The sequence below is a fragment of the Lepisosteus oculatus genome, chromosome 4 (assembly GCF_040954835.1).
Source record: "Lepisosteus oculatus isolate fLepOcu1 chromosome 4, fLepOcu1.hap2, whole genome shotgun sequence".
NCBI classification, from domain to species: Eukaryota; Metazoa; Chordata; class Actinopteri; order Semionotiformes; family Lepisosteidae; genus Lepisosteus; species Lepisosteus oculatus.
The window spans coordinates 2,697,316-2,714,253 of record NC_090699.1 but is presented as its reverse complement, the minus strand read 5'-3'; the positions used below and the strand labels follow the sequence as shown (position 1 = coordinate 2,714,253).

General features: G+C 58.8%; 2 protein-coding genes across 6 annotated transcripts in view; one reads left to right on the top strand and one right to left on the bottom strand.

Annotated features, from left to right (window-relative positions):
• LOC138238273 (cytosolic sulfotransferase 3-like) overlaps window positions 1–16,938 on the top strand; it is a 271,472-nt gene that overhangs the window by 63,551 nt on the left and 190,983 nt on the right. The window lies entirely within an intron of this gene.
• eif3c (eukaryotic translation initiation factor 3, subunit C) overlaps window positions 1–16,938 on the bottom strand; it is a 44,470-nt gene that overhangs the window by 22,391 nt on the left and 5,141 nt on the right. For all 5 annotated transcript variants that reach the window (XM_069188397.1, XM_069188399.1, XM_069188394.1 and 2 more), the window contains exons 4-15: window positions 15,005–15,194; window positions 9,484–9,609; window positions 9,158–9,212; window positions 8,475–8,608; window positions 8,264–8,391; window positions 5,723–5,894; window positions 5,538–5,641; window positions 4,716–4,857; window positions 3,675–3,800; window positions 3,501–3,594; window positions 2,599–2,789; window positions 1,742–1,966 (exon numbers count right to left, since the gene is read on the bottom strand). In XM_069188397.1, coding sequence (XP_069044498.1) covers window positions 1,742–1,966; window positions 2,599–2,789; window positions 3,501–3,594; window positions 3,675–3,800; window positions 4,716–4,857; window positions 5,538–5,641; window positions 5,723–5,894; window positions 8,264–8,391; window positions 8,475–8,608; window positions 9,158–9,212; window positions 9,484–9,609; window positions 15,005–15,194 — 1,687 coding nt within the window. The remainder of the gene's footprint in view (window positions 1–1,741; window positions 1,967–2,598; window positions 2,790–3,500; window positions 3,595–3,674; window positions 3,801–4,715; window positions 4,858–5,537; window positions 5,642–5,722; window positions 5,895–8,263; window positions 8,392–8,474; window positions 8,609–9,157; window positions 9,213–9,483; window positions 9,610–15,004; window positions 15,195–16,938) is intronic.

Below are 16,938 nucleotides of genomic sequence, written 5' to 3'. Positions count from 1 at the left end.
AGGTGGGTCAGGGTGCTGCATGGTACAGGTGTGCTGTGATGTATATACCTGCACAGGTGGGCCAGGGTGCTGGATGGTACAGGTGTGCTGTGATGTATATACCTGCACAGGTGGGCCAGGGTGCTGCATGGTACAGGTGTGCTGTGATGTATATACCCGTACAGGTGGGTCAGGGAGCTGGATGATACAGGTGTGCTGTGATGTATATACCCGTACAGGTGGGTCAGGGTGCTGGATGGTACAGGTGTGCTGTGATGATGTATACACCCGTACAGGTGGGTCAGGGAGCTGGATGGTACAGGTGTGCTGTGATGTATATACCCGTACAGGTGGGTCAGGGTGCTGGATGGTGCAGGTGTGCTGTGATGTATATACCCGTACAGGTGGGTCAGGGTGCTGCATGGTACAGGTGTGCTGTGATGTATATACCTGCACAGGTGGGCCAGGGTGCTGGATGGTACAGGTGTGCTGTGATGTATATACCTGCACAGGTGGGCCAGGGTGCTGCATGGTACAGGTGTGCTGTGATGTATATACCCGTACAGGTGGGTCAGGGAGCTGGATGATACAGGTGTGCTGTGATGTATATACCCGTACAGGTGGGTCAGGGTGCTGGATGGTACAGGTGTGCTGTGATGATGTATACACCCGTACAGGTGGGTCAGGGAGCTGGATGATACAGGTGTGCTGTGATGTATATACCCGTACAGGTGGGTCAGGGTGCTGGATGATACAGGTGTGCTGTGATGTATATACCCGTACAGTTGGGTCAGGGTGCTGGATGGTACAGGTGTGCTGTGATGTATATACCTGTACAGGTGGGTCAGGGTGCTGGATGGTACAGGTGTGCTGTGATGTATATACCTGTACAGGTGGGTCAGTGTGCTGGATGATACAGGTGTGCTGTGATGTATATACCTGTACAGGTGGGTCAGGGTGCTGGATGGTACAGGTGTGCTGTGATGATGTATACACCCGTACAGGTGGGTCAGGGAGCTGGATGATACAGGTGTGCTGTGATGTATATACCCGTACAGGTGGGTCAGGGTGCTGGATGATACAGGTGTGCTGTGATGTATATACCCGTACAGGTGGGTCAGGGTGCTGGATGGTACAGGTGTGCTGTGATGTATATACCTGTACAGGTGGGTCAGTGTGCTGGATGATATAGGTGTGCTGTGGGTCAGGGTGCTGGATGGTACAGGTGTGCTGTGATGTATATACCTGTACAGGTGGGTCAGGGTGCTGGATGATACAGGTGTGCTGTGATGTATATACCCGTACAGGTGGGCCAGGGCGCTGGATGATACAGGTGTGCTGTGATGTATACACCCGTACAGGTGGGCCAGGGCGCTGGATGATACAGGTGTCCTGTGATGTATACACCCGTACAGGTGGGTCAGGGTGCTGGATGGTACAGGTGTGCTGTGATGTATATACCCGTACAGGTGGGTCAGGGTGCTGGATGGTACAGGTGTGCTGTGATGTATATACCTGTACAGGTGGGTCAGTGTGCTGGATGATACAGGTGTGCTGTGATGTATATACCTGCACAGGTGGGTCAGGGAGCTGGATGATACAGGTGTGCTGTGATGTATATACCTGCACAGGTGGGTCAGGGAGCTGGATGATACAGGTGTGCTGTGATGTATATACCTGTACAGGTGGGTCAGGGTGCTGGATGATACAGGTGTGCTGTGATGTATATACCTGCACAGGTGGGTCAGGGTGCTGGATTTACCTGCACAGGTGGGTCAGCGTGCTGGATGTTGTCCTGCAGGTGGCTCATCAGCATGAGGTCGCGGGCCTGGTACCAGCGGCTGTGCAGCGCGTGGTGGTAGATGTGGCAGAGGATGGCGCAGGTCCTGATCCGGTCCGTCCGGTCCTTGGCGTAGATGAACTTGCACAGTCTGTCCATCAGCACAGCGCTGTCCTCACCCTCACTCTCCGCCTGGTCCAGCTCCGACTGAGGGACACCAGCAGCAGGACAGGACAGGGGAGAGAGAGAGAGGACACTGCAGGTCAGTCCGGACACAGACACACAGGACAGGACAGGCCAGGGAGAGTGGACACTGCAGGTCAGTCCGGACACAGACACACAGGACAGGCCAGGCCAGGCAGAGAGGACACTGCAGGTCAGTATGGACACAGACACACAGGACAGGACAGGACAGAGAGAGAGGACACTGCAGGTCAGTCCGCACACAGACACACAGGACAGGAGAGGACAGGACAGGACAGGGAGAGAGGACACTGCAGGTCAGTCCGCACACAGACACACAGGACAGGACAGGCCAGGGAGAGTGGACACTGCAGGTCAGTCCGGACACAGACACACAGGACAGGCCAGGCCAGGCAGAGAGGACACTGCAGGTCAGTATGGACACAGACACACAGGACAGGACAGGACAGAGAGAGAGGACACTGCAGGTCAGTCTGCACACAGACACACAGGACAGGACAGGCCAGGGAGAGTGGACACTGCAGGTCAGTCTGGACACAGACACACAGGACAGGCCAGGGAGAGAGGACACTGTTGGAAACAAGACCTGGGACAGGGCAGGACAAGAGAAAACACGCCGACTCTGAGACGCGCACCTTGGACTCCCCCTGCTGGTGGGTCAGGGTCCTGCGGTGGGCCTTGTAGTCGAACTTGTAGTAGGTGTGCATGATCCTGCGCAGGTAGACCCTGCAGATCTCCTCAGTGCTGCCCTTGGTGTCCAGGTACTGCAGCAGCCGGTCAATGATGGAGCAGACACGACCCTCGTCCTTCAGATTGTCCACATACTCTGAGAGAGAGAGGGGTTAATACACACACACTGACTGGACACTCCAGTACATTAACACTGCACTGAGAGAGAGAGGGGTTCATACAGACACACTGACTGGACACTCCAGTACATTAACACTGCACTGAGAGAGAGAGAGGGGTTAATACAGACACACTGACTGGACACTCCAGTACAGTAACACTGCACTGAGAGAGAGAGGGGTTAATACAGACACACTGACTGGACACTCCAGTACATTAACACTGCACTGAGAGAGAGAGGGGTTAATACACACACACTGACTGGACACTCCAGTACATTAACACTGCACTGAGAGAGAGAGGGGTTAATACACACACACTGACTGGACACTCCAGTACATTAACACTGCACTGAGAGAGAGAGGGGTTAATACAGACACACTGACTGGACACTCCAGTACATTAACACTGCACTGAGAGAGAGAGGGGTTAATACAGACACACTGACTGGACACTCCAGTACATTAACACTGGACTGAGAGAGAGAGGGGTTAATACACACACACTGACTGGACACTCCAGTACATTAACACTGCACTGAGAGAGAGAGAGGGGTTCATACAGACACACTGACTGGACACTCCAGTACATTAACACTGCACTGAGAGAGAGAGAGGGGTTCATACACACACACTGACTGGACACTCCAGTACATGAACACTGCACTGAGAGAGAGAGGGGTTCATACCCTGTGAGTGGGGGTCGGTGTTCTGCATGATCTTGGTGAACTCCTCGTCCATCCTCTCCACGAGCGTCAGGATGCAGCCGCGGACCCTGAAGGGCTGGACAGGGGAGAGAGCGGTCAGGGGACAGCGGGGGGCCGGGGGCCGGGCAGGCGCAGGCGGGGGGCTCGGGGGGTTACCTGGTCCGAGATGGCCAGGTTCTCGCTGTCCTCGGCGATGTTCTCCCCGATGAACATGTCCTGGTGCTCGAACAGGATGTCCAGGAGCTCGTTGATGCAGTCCAGACACTTCTTCCACATGTCGGCCTGAGAGGGGCACAGGGGTCAGGGGTCAGGGCAGCAGGAGAGGTGTTTTAGGGGTACAGCGGGACAGGGGTCAGGGCAGCAGAAAAGAAGATTTGGGGGTGACGGAGGAACAGGGGTTAAGGCAGCAGGAGAGCAGGTGTGGGGGTGACAGAGGGACAGGGGTCAGGGGTCAGAGCAGCAGGAGAGGAGGGGTCAGGGCAGCAGGAGAGGAGGTGTGGGGGTACAGGGGTCAGGGCAGCAGGAGAGAGGCTCTGGGGGTACAGGGGTCAGGGCAGCAGGAGAGCAGGTGTGGGGGTACAGGGGTCAGGGCAGCAGGAGAGCAGGTGTGGGGGTACAGGGGTCAGGGCAGCAGGAGAGAGGCTCTGGGGGTACAGGGGTCAGGGCAGCAGGAGAGAGGCTCTGGGGGTACAGGGGTCAGGGCAGCAGGAGAGCAGGTGTGGGGGTACAGGGGTCAGGGCAGCAGGAGAGCAGGTGTGGGGGTACAGGGGTCAGGGCAGCAGGAGAGCGGCTCTGGGGGTACAGGGGTCAGGGCAGCAGGAGAGCAGGTGTGGGGGTACAGGGGTCAGGGCAGCAGGAGAGAGGCTCTGGGGGTACAGGGGTCAGGGCAGCAGGAGAGAGGCTCTGGGGGTACAGGGGTCAGGGCAGCAGGAGAGCAGGTGTGGGGGTACAGGGGTCAGGGGTCAGGGCAGCAGGAGAGGAGGTGTGGGGGTACAGGGGTCAGGGCAGCAGGAGAGAGGCTCTGGGGGTACAGGGGTCAGGGCAGCAGGAGAGAGGCTCTGGGGGTACAGGGGTCAGGGCAGCAGGAGAGAGGCTCTGGGGGTACAGGGGTCAGGGCAGCAGGAGAGCAGGTGTGGGGGTACAGGGGTCAGGGGTCAGGGCAGCAGGAGAGGAGGTGTGGGGGTACAGGGGACTCACCTTCATGAAGGCGGCCAGGTTGGGGTTGTAGTCGTACAGCGAGGCCACGATGTTGAACTTGATCTTGACCAGGATGCCCTGACCCAGGTTGTTCTCGGCCGCGATGTTGGCCAGCGCGTGCAGGAGCTCGATCTGGGCGGCCCTGCGGGACAGAGACAGGCGAGAGGTCAGCGGGCTGGACACCGCTGTCCAACAGAGACAGGGACAGGCGAGAGGTCAGCGGGCTGGACACCGCTGTCCAACAGAGACAGGGACAGGCGAGAGGTCAGCGGGCTGGACACCGCTGTCCAACAGAGACAGGGACAGGCGAGAGGTCAGCGGGCTGGACACCGATGTCCAACAGAGACAGGGACAGGCGAGAGGTCAGGAGGCTGGACACCGCTGTCCAACAGGGACAGAGACAGGTGAGAGGTCAGCAGGGTGGACACCGCTGTCCAACAGAGACAGGGACCGGCGAGAGGTCAGCAGGCTGGACACCGCTGTCCAACAGAGAGAGAGACAGGGACAGGCGAGAGGTCAGCGGGTTGGACACCGCTGTCCAACAGAGACAGGGACAGACAGAGACAGGTGAGAGGTCAGCAGGCTGGACACCGCTGTTCAACAGAGACAGGGACAGGCGAGAGGTCAGCAGGCTGGACACCGCTGTCCAACAGAGACAGGGACAGGCGAAAGGTCAGCAGGCTGGACACCGCTGTCCAACAGAGACAGGGACAGAGACAGGGACAGGCGAGAGGTCAGGAGGCTGGACACGGCTGTCGAACACAGACAGAGGGACAGAGACAGGACGGGTGGACAACAGGCCAGGCCCGAGGGGTGACTGACCGGTCCGTGCCCTTCTTCCCTCGCGCCTGCAGGATCTCGTTGAGCTTCTTGAGCACCACGGCGGTGTTGATCTCCGTGCCCTTGGCGAACATCTTGGGCTTCTCCTGCGGGGAGGGAGACGGTCGCTCGGGGTCACCCGGGGTCGCTCGGCTGCGCCCCCCCGCACCCCCAGGAGAGAGCCTCACCTTGACGAGCGGCGCCCCGCCCTTCACCTTCTCCCACTCGCCCTCGCCCTCGCCCTCGCCCTCGCCGCCCTCCTCCTCGCCCTCGCCCTCCTCCGGCCGGTCGCGCCGCCGGTGACCCTTCTTCCTGCTCTCCTTCTTCTTGTCCACAGAGCGCCTGTCTCCCTCCTGCGTCCTGAGAGAGAGACGGGTCAGCACAGGACACTAACACCGCACTGAGAGAGAGAGGGGTTCATACACACACACTGACTGGACACTCCAGTACATTAACACTGCACTGAGAGAGAGGGGTTCATACAGACACACTGACTGGACACTCCAGTACATTAACACTGCACTGAGAGAGAGAGGGGTTAATACAGACACACTGACTGGACACTCCAGTACATTAACACTGCACAGAGAGGGAGAGGGGTTAATACAGACACACTGACTGGACACTCCAGTACATTAACACTGCACTGAAAGAGAGAGGGGTTAATACACACACTGACTGGACACTCCAGTACATTAACACTGCACTGAGAGAGAGAGGGGTTAATACAGGCACACTGACTGGACACTCCAGTACATTAACACTGCACTGAGAGAGAGAGGGGTTCATACACACACACTGACTGGACACTCCAGTACATTAACACTGCACTGAGAGAGAGGGGGGTTAGTACAGATACTGACTGGACACTCCAGTAGAGAGAGAGGGGTTAATACAGGCACACTGACTGGACACTCCAGTACATTAACACAGCACTGAGAGAGAGAGGGGTTCATACAGACACACTGACTGGACACTCCAGTACATTAACACTGCACTGAGAGAGAGAGGGGTTAATACACACACACTGACTGGACACTCCAGTACATTAACACTGCACTGAGAGAGAGAGGGGTTAATACAGACACACTGACTGGACACTCCAGTACATTAACACTGCACTGAGAGAGAGAGGGGTTAATACAGACACACTGACTGGACACTCCAGTACATTAACACTGCACTGAGAGAGAGAGAGGGGTTAATACACACACACTGACTGGACACTCCAGTACATTAACACTGCACTGAGAGAGAGAGGGGTTAATACAGACACACTGACTGGACACTCCAGTACATTAACACTGCACTGAGAGAGAGAGGGGTTAATACACACACACTGACTGGACACTCCAGTACATTAACACTGCACTGAGAGAGAGAGGGGTTAATACAGACACACTGACTGGACACTCCAGTACATTAACACTGCACTGAGAGAGAGAGGGGTTAATACAGACACACTGACTGGACACTCCAGTACATTAACACTGCACTGAGAGAGAGAGGGGTTAATACAGACACACTGACTGGACACTCCAGTACATTAACACTGCACTGAGAGAGAGAGGGGTTCATACAGACACACTGACTGGACACTCCAGTACATTAACACTGCACTGAGAGAGAGAGAGGGGTTCATACAGACACACTGACTGGACACTCCAGTACATTAACACTGCACTGAGAGAGAGAGAGGGGCTAATACACACACACTGACTGGACACTCCAGTACATTAACACTGCACTGAGAGAGAGGGGTTAATACACACACACTGACTGGACACTCCAGTACATTAACACTGCACTGAGAGAGAGAGGGGTTCATACACACACACTGACTGGACACTCCAGTACATTAACACTGCACTGAGAGAGAGAGGGGTTCATACAGACACACTGACTGGACACTCCAGTACATGAACACTGCACTGAGAGAGAGAGGGGTTCATACAGACACACTGACTGGACACTCCAGTACATGAACACTGCACTGAGAGAGAGAGGGGTTCATACAGACACACTGACTGGACACTCCAGTACATTAGCACTGCACTGAGAGAGAGAGGGGTTAATACAGACACACTGACTGGACACTCCAGTACATTAACACTGCACTGAGAGAGAGAGGGGTTCATACAGACACACTGACTGGACACTCCAGTACATTAACACTGCACTGAGAGAGAGAGGGGTTCATACAGACACACTGACTGGACACTCTAGTACATTAACACTGCACTGAGAGAGAGAGGGGTTCATACAGACACACTGACCGCAAAGAGGAGGCTCAGTCTCACTGAGGGAGAGGAGGCTCAGTCTCACTGAGGGAGAGGAGGCTCAGTCTCACTGAGGGAGAGGGGGGCTCAGTCTCACTGAGGGAGAGGGGGGCTCAGTCTCACTGAGGGAGAGGGGGGCTCAGTCTCACTGAGGGAGAGGGGGGCTCAGTCTCACTGAGGGAGAGGGGGGCTCAGTCTCACTGAGGGAGAGGAGGCTCAGTCTCACTGAGGGAGAGGAGGCTCAGTCTCACTGAGGGAGGGAGAGGAGGGCTCAGTCTCACTGAGGGAGGGAGAGGAGGGCTCAGTCTCACTGAGGGAGGGAGAGGAGGGCTCAGTCTCACTGAGGGAGGGAGAGGAGGGCTCAGTCTCGCTGAGGGAGAGGAGGCTCAGTCTCGCTGAGGGAGAGGAGGCTCAGTCTCGCTGAGGGAGAGGAGGCTCAGTCTCACTCACTTCTTGAGGAAGGCCATGGCCAGGGATGCGCTCTTCCCCTCGTCGTCCTCGCTCTCGGAGTCCGAGTCCACCGTGTCGGAGCCCCAGTCCTCGTCATCGTCGCTGTCCTCGCTGTCCTCCTCCTCGTCCTGCAGCACAGCGAGAGCCCCGTCAGCCGCCGGCCCGCCGGACGCCGGCCCGCCCCCCCCGCCCGCGGCGCCCCCCCGCGCACCTCCGCCCCCTTCAGGAAGGCCTTGCGGGCGTCGCCGGCCGGCTCGCCGGGCGCCTTCTTCTTCAGGAAGGTCTTCACCGACATGCCACCGTCGTCATCCTCGGCCTGGTCGGCCTCGCTGTCCGAGGACGAGCCTGCGGGACAGGGGAGGGGTCAGGGGTCAGGGGTCAGGCTGGTGGCTGGGAGCCTCACACACACACAGACAGGCGGGGTCAGGGGTCAGGGGTCAGGCTGGCGGCTGGGAGCCTCACACACACACAGACAGGCGGGGTCAGGGGTCAGGCTGGCGGCTGGGAGCCTCACACACACACAGACAGGAGGGGTCAGGGGTCAGGCTGGCGGCTGGGAGCCTCACACACACACAGACAGGCGGGGTCAGGGGTCAGGGGTCAGGGGTCAGGCTGGCGGCTGGGAGCCTCACACACACACAGACAGGAGGGGTCAGGCTGGAGGCTGGGAGCCTCACACACACACACACAGACAGGAGGGGTCAGGGGTCAGGCTGGAGGCTGGGAGCCTCACACACACACAGACAGGCAGGGTCAGGGGTCAGGCTGGCGGCTGGGAGCCTCACACACACAGACAGACAGGGGGCGTTCTGCGCACACGCGGCTCGGTGCTCTCCCCTGCTCTGGGTCAACCGGGGTACTCCCTGCAACACCCCGACTCCTCCAGCTCCTCACCTTCAGAGTCTTCATCATCCTTCTCCTCCTCCTCCTCCGCCGACTGCTCCGGGTTCTGAGAGGAGGGAGAGGGAGAGACAGTCAGTCAGCCCCAGGGCAGGCTGGGATAGCAGCAGGAGTCACGAGGGAGAGACTGGGGTCAGTCAGCCCCAGGGCAGGCTGGGATAGCAGCCGGGTTCATGAGGTACGACAGGGGTGTGGTGTCGGGGTACAGTGGGGTGTGTCATCGAGTGACAGAGGTCTGTGAGTGAGCTACAATGGGCACCATTGTTGGGGTTCAGACTGGGGCGTGTTCTTGGGGCGTGGTCTGTGAGCCTGGGACCCACCTCCTTGTAGCTGGTGATCTGGGCCTCGTAGTCCCGGTTGTACTTGCGGATCTTCTGCCTCAGGGTGCTGAGGGCCTTGGCGTTGTTCTTGTTCATCTTCTTCTTGCCCTCCTTGTCCTCCCACAGCTGAGACACAGACAGGGGTCAGTCGGGACACGGGACAGGGGACAGGGGACACACCGGACACGAGACACAGACAGAGGTCAGTCGGGACACGGGACAGGGGACAGGGGACAGGGGACAGGGGACAGGGGACAGGGGACAGGGGACACGGGACAGGGGACACGGGACGAAGACACAGACAGGGGTCAATCCACACACCGGACACGGGACACAGACAGGGGTCAGTCCGGACAGCGGACAGCGGACACAGACAGGGGTCAGTACGGACACCGGACAGCGGACACCGACACAGACAGGGGTCAGTCCAGACAGCGGACACTGGACACAGACAGGGGTCAGTCCGGACAGAGGCGGACAGCGGACACAGACAGGGGTCAGTCCGGACAGCGGACACTGGACACAGACAGGGGTCAGTCCGGACAGAGGCGGACAGCGGACACAGACAGGGGTCAGTCCAGACACCGGACACAGACAGGGGTCAGTCCAGACAGCGGACACAGACAGGGGTCAGTCCAGACAGCGGACACAGACAGGGGTCAGTCCAGACAGCGGACAGCGGACACAGACAGGGGTCAGTCCAGACAGCGGACACAGACAGGGGTCAGTCCAGACAGCGGACAGCAGACACAGACAGGGGTCAGTCCGGACAGAGGCGGACAGCGGACACAGACAGGGGTCAGTCCAGACACCGGACAGCGGACACAGACAGGGGTCAGTCCGGACAGAGGCGGACAGCGGACACAGACAGGGGTCAGTCCAGACAGCGGACACAGACAGGGGTCAGTCCGGACACCGGACAGCGGACACAGACAGGGGTCAGTCCAGACAGTGGACAGCGGACACAGACAGGGGTCAGTCCAGACAGCGGACACAGACAGGGGTCAGTCCAGACAGCGGACACAGACAGGGGTCAGTCCAGACAGCGGACAGCGGACACAGACAGGGGTCAGTCCAGACAGCGGACACAGACAGGGGTCAGTCCAGACAGCGGACACAGACAGGGGTCAGTCCGGACACCGGACAGCGGACACAGACAGGGGTCAGTCCGGACAGAGGCGGACAGCGGACACAGACAGGGGTCAGTACGGACACCGGACACCGACACAGACAGGGGTCAGTCCAGACATCGGACACAGACAGGGGTCAGTCCGGACAGAGGCGGACAGCGGACACAGACAGGGGTCAGTCCAGACAGCGGACAGCGGACACAGACAGGGGTCAGTCCAGACAGCGGACAGCGGACACAGACAGGGGTCAGTCCGGACAGCGGACAGCGGACACAGACAGGGGTCAGTCCAGACAGCGGACAGCGGACACAGACAGGGGTCAGTCCAGACAGGGGTCAGTCCAGACAGCGGACACAGACAGGGGTCAGTCCGGACAGCGGACAGCGGACACAGACAGGGGTCAGTCCAGACAGCGGACACAGACAGGGGTCAGTCCGGACAGCGGACACAGACAGGGGTCAGTCCGGACAGCGGACAGCGGACACAGACAGGGGTCAGTCCAGACAGCGGACAGCGGACACAGACAGGGGTCAGTCCAGACAGCGGACAGCGGACACAGACAGGGGTCAGTCCGGACAGCGGACAGCGGACACAGACAGGGGTCAGTCCAGACAGCGGACACAGACAGGGGTCAGTCCAGACAGCGGACACAGACAGGGGTCAGTCCAGACAGCGGACACAGACAGGGGTCAGTCCAGACAGCGGACAGCGGACACAGACAGGGGTCAGTCCGGACAGAGGCGGACAGCGGACACAGACAGGGGTCAGTCCAGACACCGGACAGCGGACACAGACAGGGGTCAGTCCGGACAGAGGCGGACAGCGGACACAGACAGGGGTCAGTCCAGACAGCGGACACAGACAGGGGTCAGTCCGGACACCGGACAGCGGACACAGACAGGGGTCAGTCCGGACAGAGGCGGACAGCGGACACAGACAGGGGTCAGTACGGACACCGGACACCGACACAGACAGGGGTCAGTCCAGACATCGGACACAGACAGGGGTCAGTCCGGACAGAGGCGGACAGCGGACACAGACAGGGGTCAGTCCAGACAGCGGACAGCGGACACAGACAGGGGTCAGTCCAGACAGCGGACAGCGGACACAGACAGGGGTCAGTCCGGACAGCGGACACAGACAGGGGTCAGTCCAGACAGCGGACAGCGGACACAGACAGGGGTCAGTCCAGACAGCGGACACAGACAGGGGTCAGTCCAGACAGCGGACACAGACAGGGGTCAGTCCAGACAGCGGACACAGACAGGGGTCAGTCCAGACATCGGACACAGACAGGGGTCAGTCCGGACAGAGGCGGACAGCGGACACAGACAGGGGTCAGTCCAGACAGCGGACAGCGGACACAGACAGGGGTCAGTCCAGACAGCGGACAGCGGACACAGACAGGGGTCAGTCCAGACAGCGGACAGCGGACACAGACAGGGGTCAGTCCAGACAGGGGTCAGTCCAGACAGCGGACACAGACAGGGGTCAGTCCGGACAGCGGACAGCGGACACAGACAGGGGTCAGTCCAGACAGCGGACAGCGGACACAGACAGGGGTCAGTCCAGACAGCGGACAGCGGACACAGACAGGGGTCAGTCCAGACAGCGGACACAGACAGGGGTCAGTCCAGACAGCGGACAGCGGACACAGACAGGGGTCAGTCCAGACAGCGGACACAGACAGGGGTCAGTCCGGACAGCGGACAGCGGACACAGACAGGGGTCAGTCCAGACAGCGGACAGCGGACACAGACAGGGGTCAGTCCGGACAGAGGCGGACAGCGGACACAGACAGGGGTCAGTCCAGACAGCGGACAGCGGACACAGACAGGGGTCAGTCCAGACAGCGGACACAGACAGGGGTCAGTCCAGACAGCGGACAGCGGACACAGACAGGGGTCAGTCCAGACAGCGGACACAGACAGGGGTCAGTCCAGACAGCGGACACAGACAGGGGTCAGTCCAGACAGCGGACACAGACAGGGGTCAGTCCAGACAGCGGACAGCGGACACAGACAGGGGTCAGTCCAGACAGCGGACAGCGGACACAGACAGGGGTCAGTCCAGACAGCGGACACAGACAGGGGTCAGTCCAGACAGCGGACAGCGGACACAGACAGGGGTCAGTCCAGACAGCGGACAGCGGACACAGACAGGGGTCAGTCCAGACAGCGGACAGCGGACACAGACAGGGGTCAGTCCAGACAGCGGACAGCGGACACAGACAGGGGTCAGTCCGGACAGCGGACACAGACAGGGGTCAGTCCAGACAGCGGACAGCGGACACAGACAGGGGTCAGTCCGGACAGCGGACACAGACAGGGGTCAGTCCAGACAGCGGACAGCGGACACAGACAGGGGTCAGTCCAGACAGCGGACAGCGGACACAGACAGGGGTCAGTCCGGACAGCGGACAGCGGACACAGACAGGGGTCAGTCCAGACAGCGGACAGCGGACACAGACAGGGGTCAGTCCAGACAGCGGACACAGACAGGGGTCAGTCCGGACAGCGGACAGCGGACACAGACAGGGGTCAGTCCAGACAGCGGACACAGACAGGGGTCAGTCCGGACAGCGGACAGCGGACACAGACAGGGGTCAGTCCAGACAGCGGACACAGACAGGGGTCAGTCCGGACACCGGACAGCGGACACAGACAGGGGTCAGTCCGGACAGCGGACAGCGGACACAGACAGGGGTCAGTCCAGACAGCGGACACAGACAGGGGTCAGTCCAGACAGCGGACACAGACAGGGGTCAGTCCGGACAGCGGACACAGACAGGGGTCAGTCCAGACAGCGGACACAGACAGGGGTCAGTCCAGACAGCGGACAGCGGACACAGACAGGGGTCAGTCCGGACAGAGGCGGACAGCGGACACAGACAGGGGTCAGTCCAGACAGGGGCGGACAGCGGACACAGACAGGGGTCAGTCCAGACAGCGGACACAGACAGGGGTCAGTCCAGACAGCGGACAGCGGACACAGACAGGGGTCAGTCCGGACAGAGGCGGACAGCGGACACAGACAGGGGTCAGTCCAGACAGCGGACACAGACAGGGGTCAGTCCAGACAGCGGACACAGACAGGGGTCAGTCCGGACACCGGACAGCGGACACAGACAGGGGTCAGTCCGGACAGAGGCGGACAGCGGACACAGACAGGGGTCAGTCCAGACACCGGACAGCGGACACAGACAGGGGTCAGTCCGGACAGAGGCGGACAGCGGACACAGACAGGGGTCAGTCCAGACAGAGGCGGACAGCGGACACAGACAGGGGTCAGTCCAGACAGCGGACACAGACAGGGGTCAGTCCGGACACCGGACAGCGGACACAGACAGGGGTCAGTCCGGACAGAGGCGGACAGCGGACACAGACAGGGGTCAGTCCAGACAGCGGACAGCGGACACAGACAGGGGTCAGTCCAGACAGCGGACAGCGGACACAGACAGGGGTCAGTCCAGACAGTGGACAGCGGACACAGACAGGGGTCAGTCCAGACAGTGGACAGCGGACACAGACAGGGGTCAGTCCAGACAGAGGCGGACAGCGGACACAGACAGGGGTCAGTCCAGACAGGGGTCAGTCCAGACAGCGGACACAGACAGGGGTCAGTCCAGACAGCGGACAGCGGACACAGACAGGGGTCAGTCCAGACAGCGGACACAGACAGGGGTCAGTCCAGACAGCGGACAGCGGACACAGACAGGGGTCAGTCCAGACAGCGGACACAGACAGGGGTCAGTCCAGACATCGGACACAGACAGGGGTCAGTCCGGACAGAGGCGGACAGCGGACACAGACAGGGGTCAGTCCAGACAGCGGACAGCGGACACAGACAGGGGTCAGTCCGGACAGCGGACAGCGGACACAGACAGGGGTCAGTCCAGACAGCGGACAGCGGACACAGACAGGGGTCAGTCCAGACAGGGGTCAGTCCAGACAGCGGACACAGACAGGGGTCAGTCCGGACAGCGGACAGCGGACACAGACAGGGGTCAGTCCAGACAGCGGACACAGACAGGGGTCAGTCCGGACAGCGGACAGCGGACACAGACAGGGGTCAGTCCAGACAGCGGACAGCGGACACAGACAGGGGTCAGTCCGGACAGAGGCGGACAGCGGACACAGACAGGGGTCAGTCCAGACAGCGGACAGCGGACACAGACAGGGGTCAGTCCAGACAGCGGACACAGACAGGGGTCAGTCCAGACAGCGGACAGCGGACACAGACAGGGGTCAGTCCAGACAGCGGACACAGACAGGGGTCAGTCCAGACAGCGGACACAGACAGGGGTCAGTCCAGACAGCGGACAGCGGACACAGACAGGGGTCAGTCCGGACAGCGGACAGCGGACAGCGGACAGGCTGGGGGCGGAGCACCTCGTTGAGGTAGTCCTCCAGGTCAGCCAGTAGGCGAATGTAGAAGCGGGGGACGCCCTCCTTGTCCACGATGGTCTTGGACTTGAGGAAGGCCCTGCAGAGCTGCTCGAACTCCTCCAGGCACTTGGCCATGTCGCGGATCTTCATCGCGTTGCGGATGGTCTTGATCAGGTTGGTCAGCTCCTCGAACCTGCGCCGGCACAGGGGTCAGGCTGTGTCACGGGGAAACGGACACGGGACCGAGGCCCACACACCCAGTCTGAGCCCAGACAGGCTCTCACCGAGCAGATGAGAGAGAGAGAGAGCAGGAGAGACAGAGGCTGAGGCAGCCTGAGGAACAGACAGTGAGCCTGTCTCTCAATAATAATAATACAGTGTGTGATCTCCTGTCCCAGCCTGAGGAACAGACAGTGAGCCTGTCTCTCAATAATAATAATACAGTGTGTGATCTCCTGTCCCAGCCTGAGGAACAGACAGTGAGCCCGTCTCTCAATAATAATAATACAGTGTGTGATCTCCTGTCCCAGCCTGAGGAACAGACAGTGAGCCTGTCTCTCAATAATAATAATACAGTGTGTGATCTCCTGTCCCAGCCTGAGGAACAGACAGTGAGCCTGTCTCTCAATAATAATAATACAGTGTGTGATCTCCTGTCCCAGGCTGAGGAACAGTGAGCCTGTCTCTCAATAATAATAATACAGTGTGTGATCTCCTGTCCCAGCCTGAGGAACAGACAGTGAGCCTGTCTCTCAATAATAATAATACAGTGTGTGATCTCCTGTCCCAGCCTGAGGAACAGACAGTGAGCCCGTCTCTCAATAATAATAATACAGTGTGTGACCTCTTGTCCCAGCCTGAGGAACAGACAGTGAGCCTGTCTCTCAATAATAATAATACAGTGTGTGATCTCCTGTCCCAGCCTGAGGAACAGACAGTGAGCCTGTCTCTCAATAATAATAATACAGTGTGTGATCTCCTGTCCCAGCCTGAGGAACAGACAGTGAGCCTGTCTCTCAATAATAATAATACAGTGTGTGATCTCCTGTCCCAGGCTGAGGAACAGTGAGCCTGTCTCTCAATAATAATAATACAGTGTGTGATCTCCTGTCCCAGCCTGAGGAACAGACAGTGAGCCTGTCTCTCAATAATAATAATACAGTGTGTGATCTCCTGTCCCAGCCTGAGGAACAGACAGTGAGCCCGTCTCTCAATAATAATAATACAGTGTGTGACCTCTTGTCCCAGCCTGAGGAACAGACAGTGAGCCTGTCTCTCAATAATAATAATACAGTGTGTGATCTCCTGTCCCAGCCTGAGGAACAGACAGTGAGCCTGTCTCTCAATAATAATAATACAGTGTGTGATCTCGTGTCCCAGCCTGAGGAACAGACAGTGAGCCTGACTCTCAATAATAATAATACAGTGTGTGATCTCCTGTCCCAGCCTGAGGAACAGACAGTGAGCCTGTCTCTCAATAATAATAATACAGTGTGTGATCTCCTGTCCCAGCCTGAGGAACAGACAGTGAGCCTGTCTCTCAATAATAATAATACAGTGTGTGATCTCCTGTCCCAGCCTGAGAAACAGACAGTGAGCCTGTCTCTCAATAATAATAATACAGTGTGTGATCTCCTGTCCCAGCCTGAGGAACAGACAGTGAGCCTGTCTCTCAATAATAATAATACAGTGTGTGATCTCCTGTCCCAGCCTGAGGAACAGTGAGCCCGTCTCTCAATAATAATAATACAGTGTGTGATCTCCTGTCCCAGCCTGAGGAACAGACAGTGAGCCCGTCTCTCAATAATAATAATACAGTGTGTGATCTCCTGTCCCAGCCTGAGGAACAGACAGTGAGCCCGTCTCTCAATAATAATAATACAGTGTGTGATCTCCTGTCCCAGCCTGAGGAACAGACAGTGAGCCTGTCTCTCAAT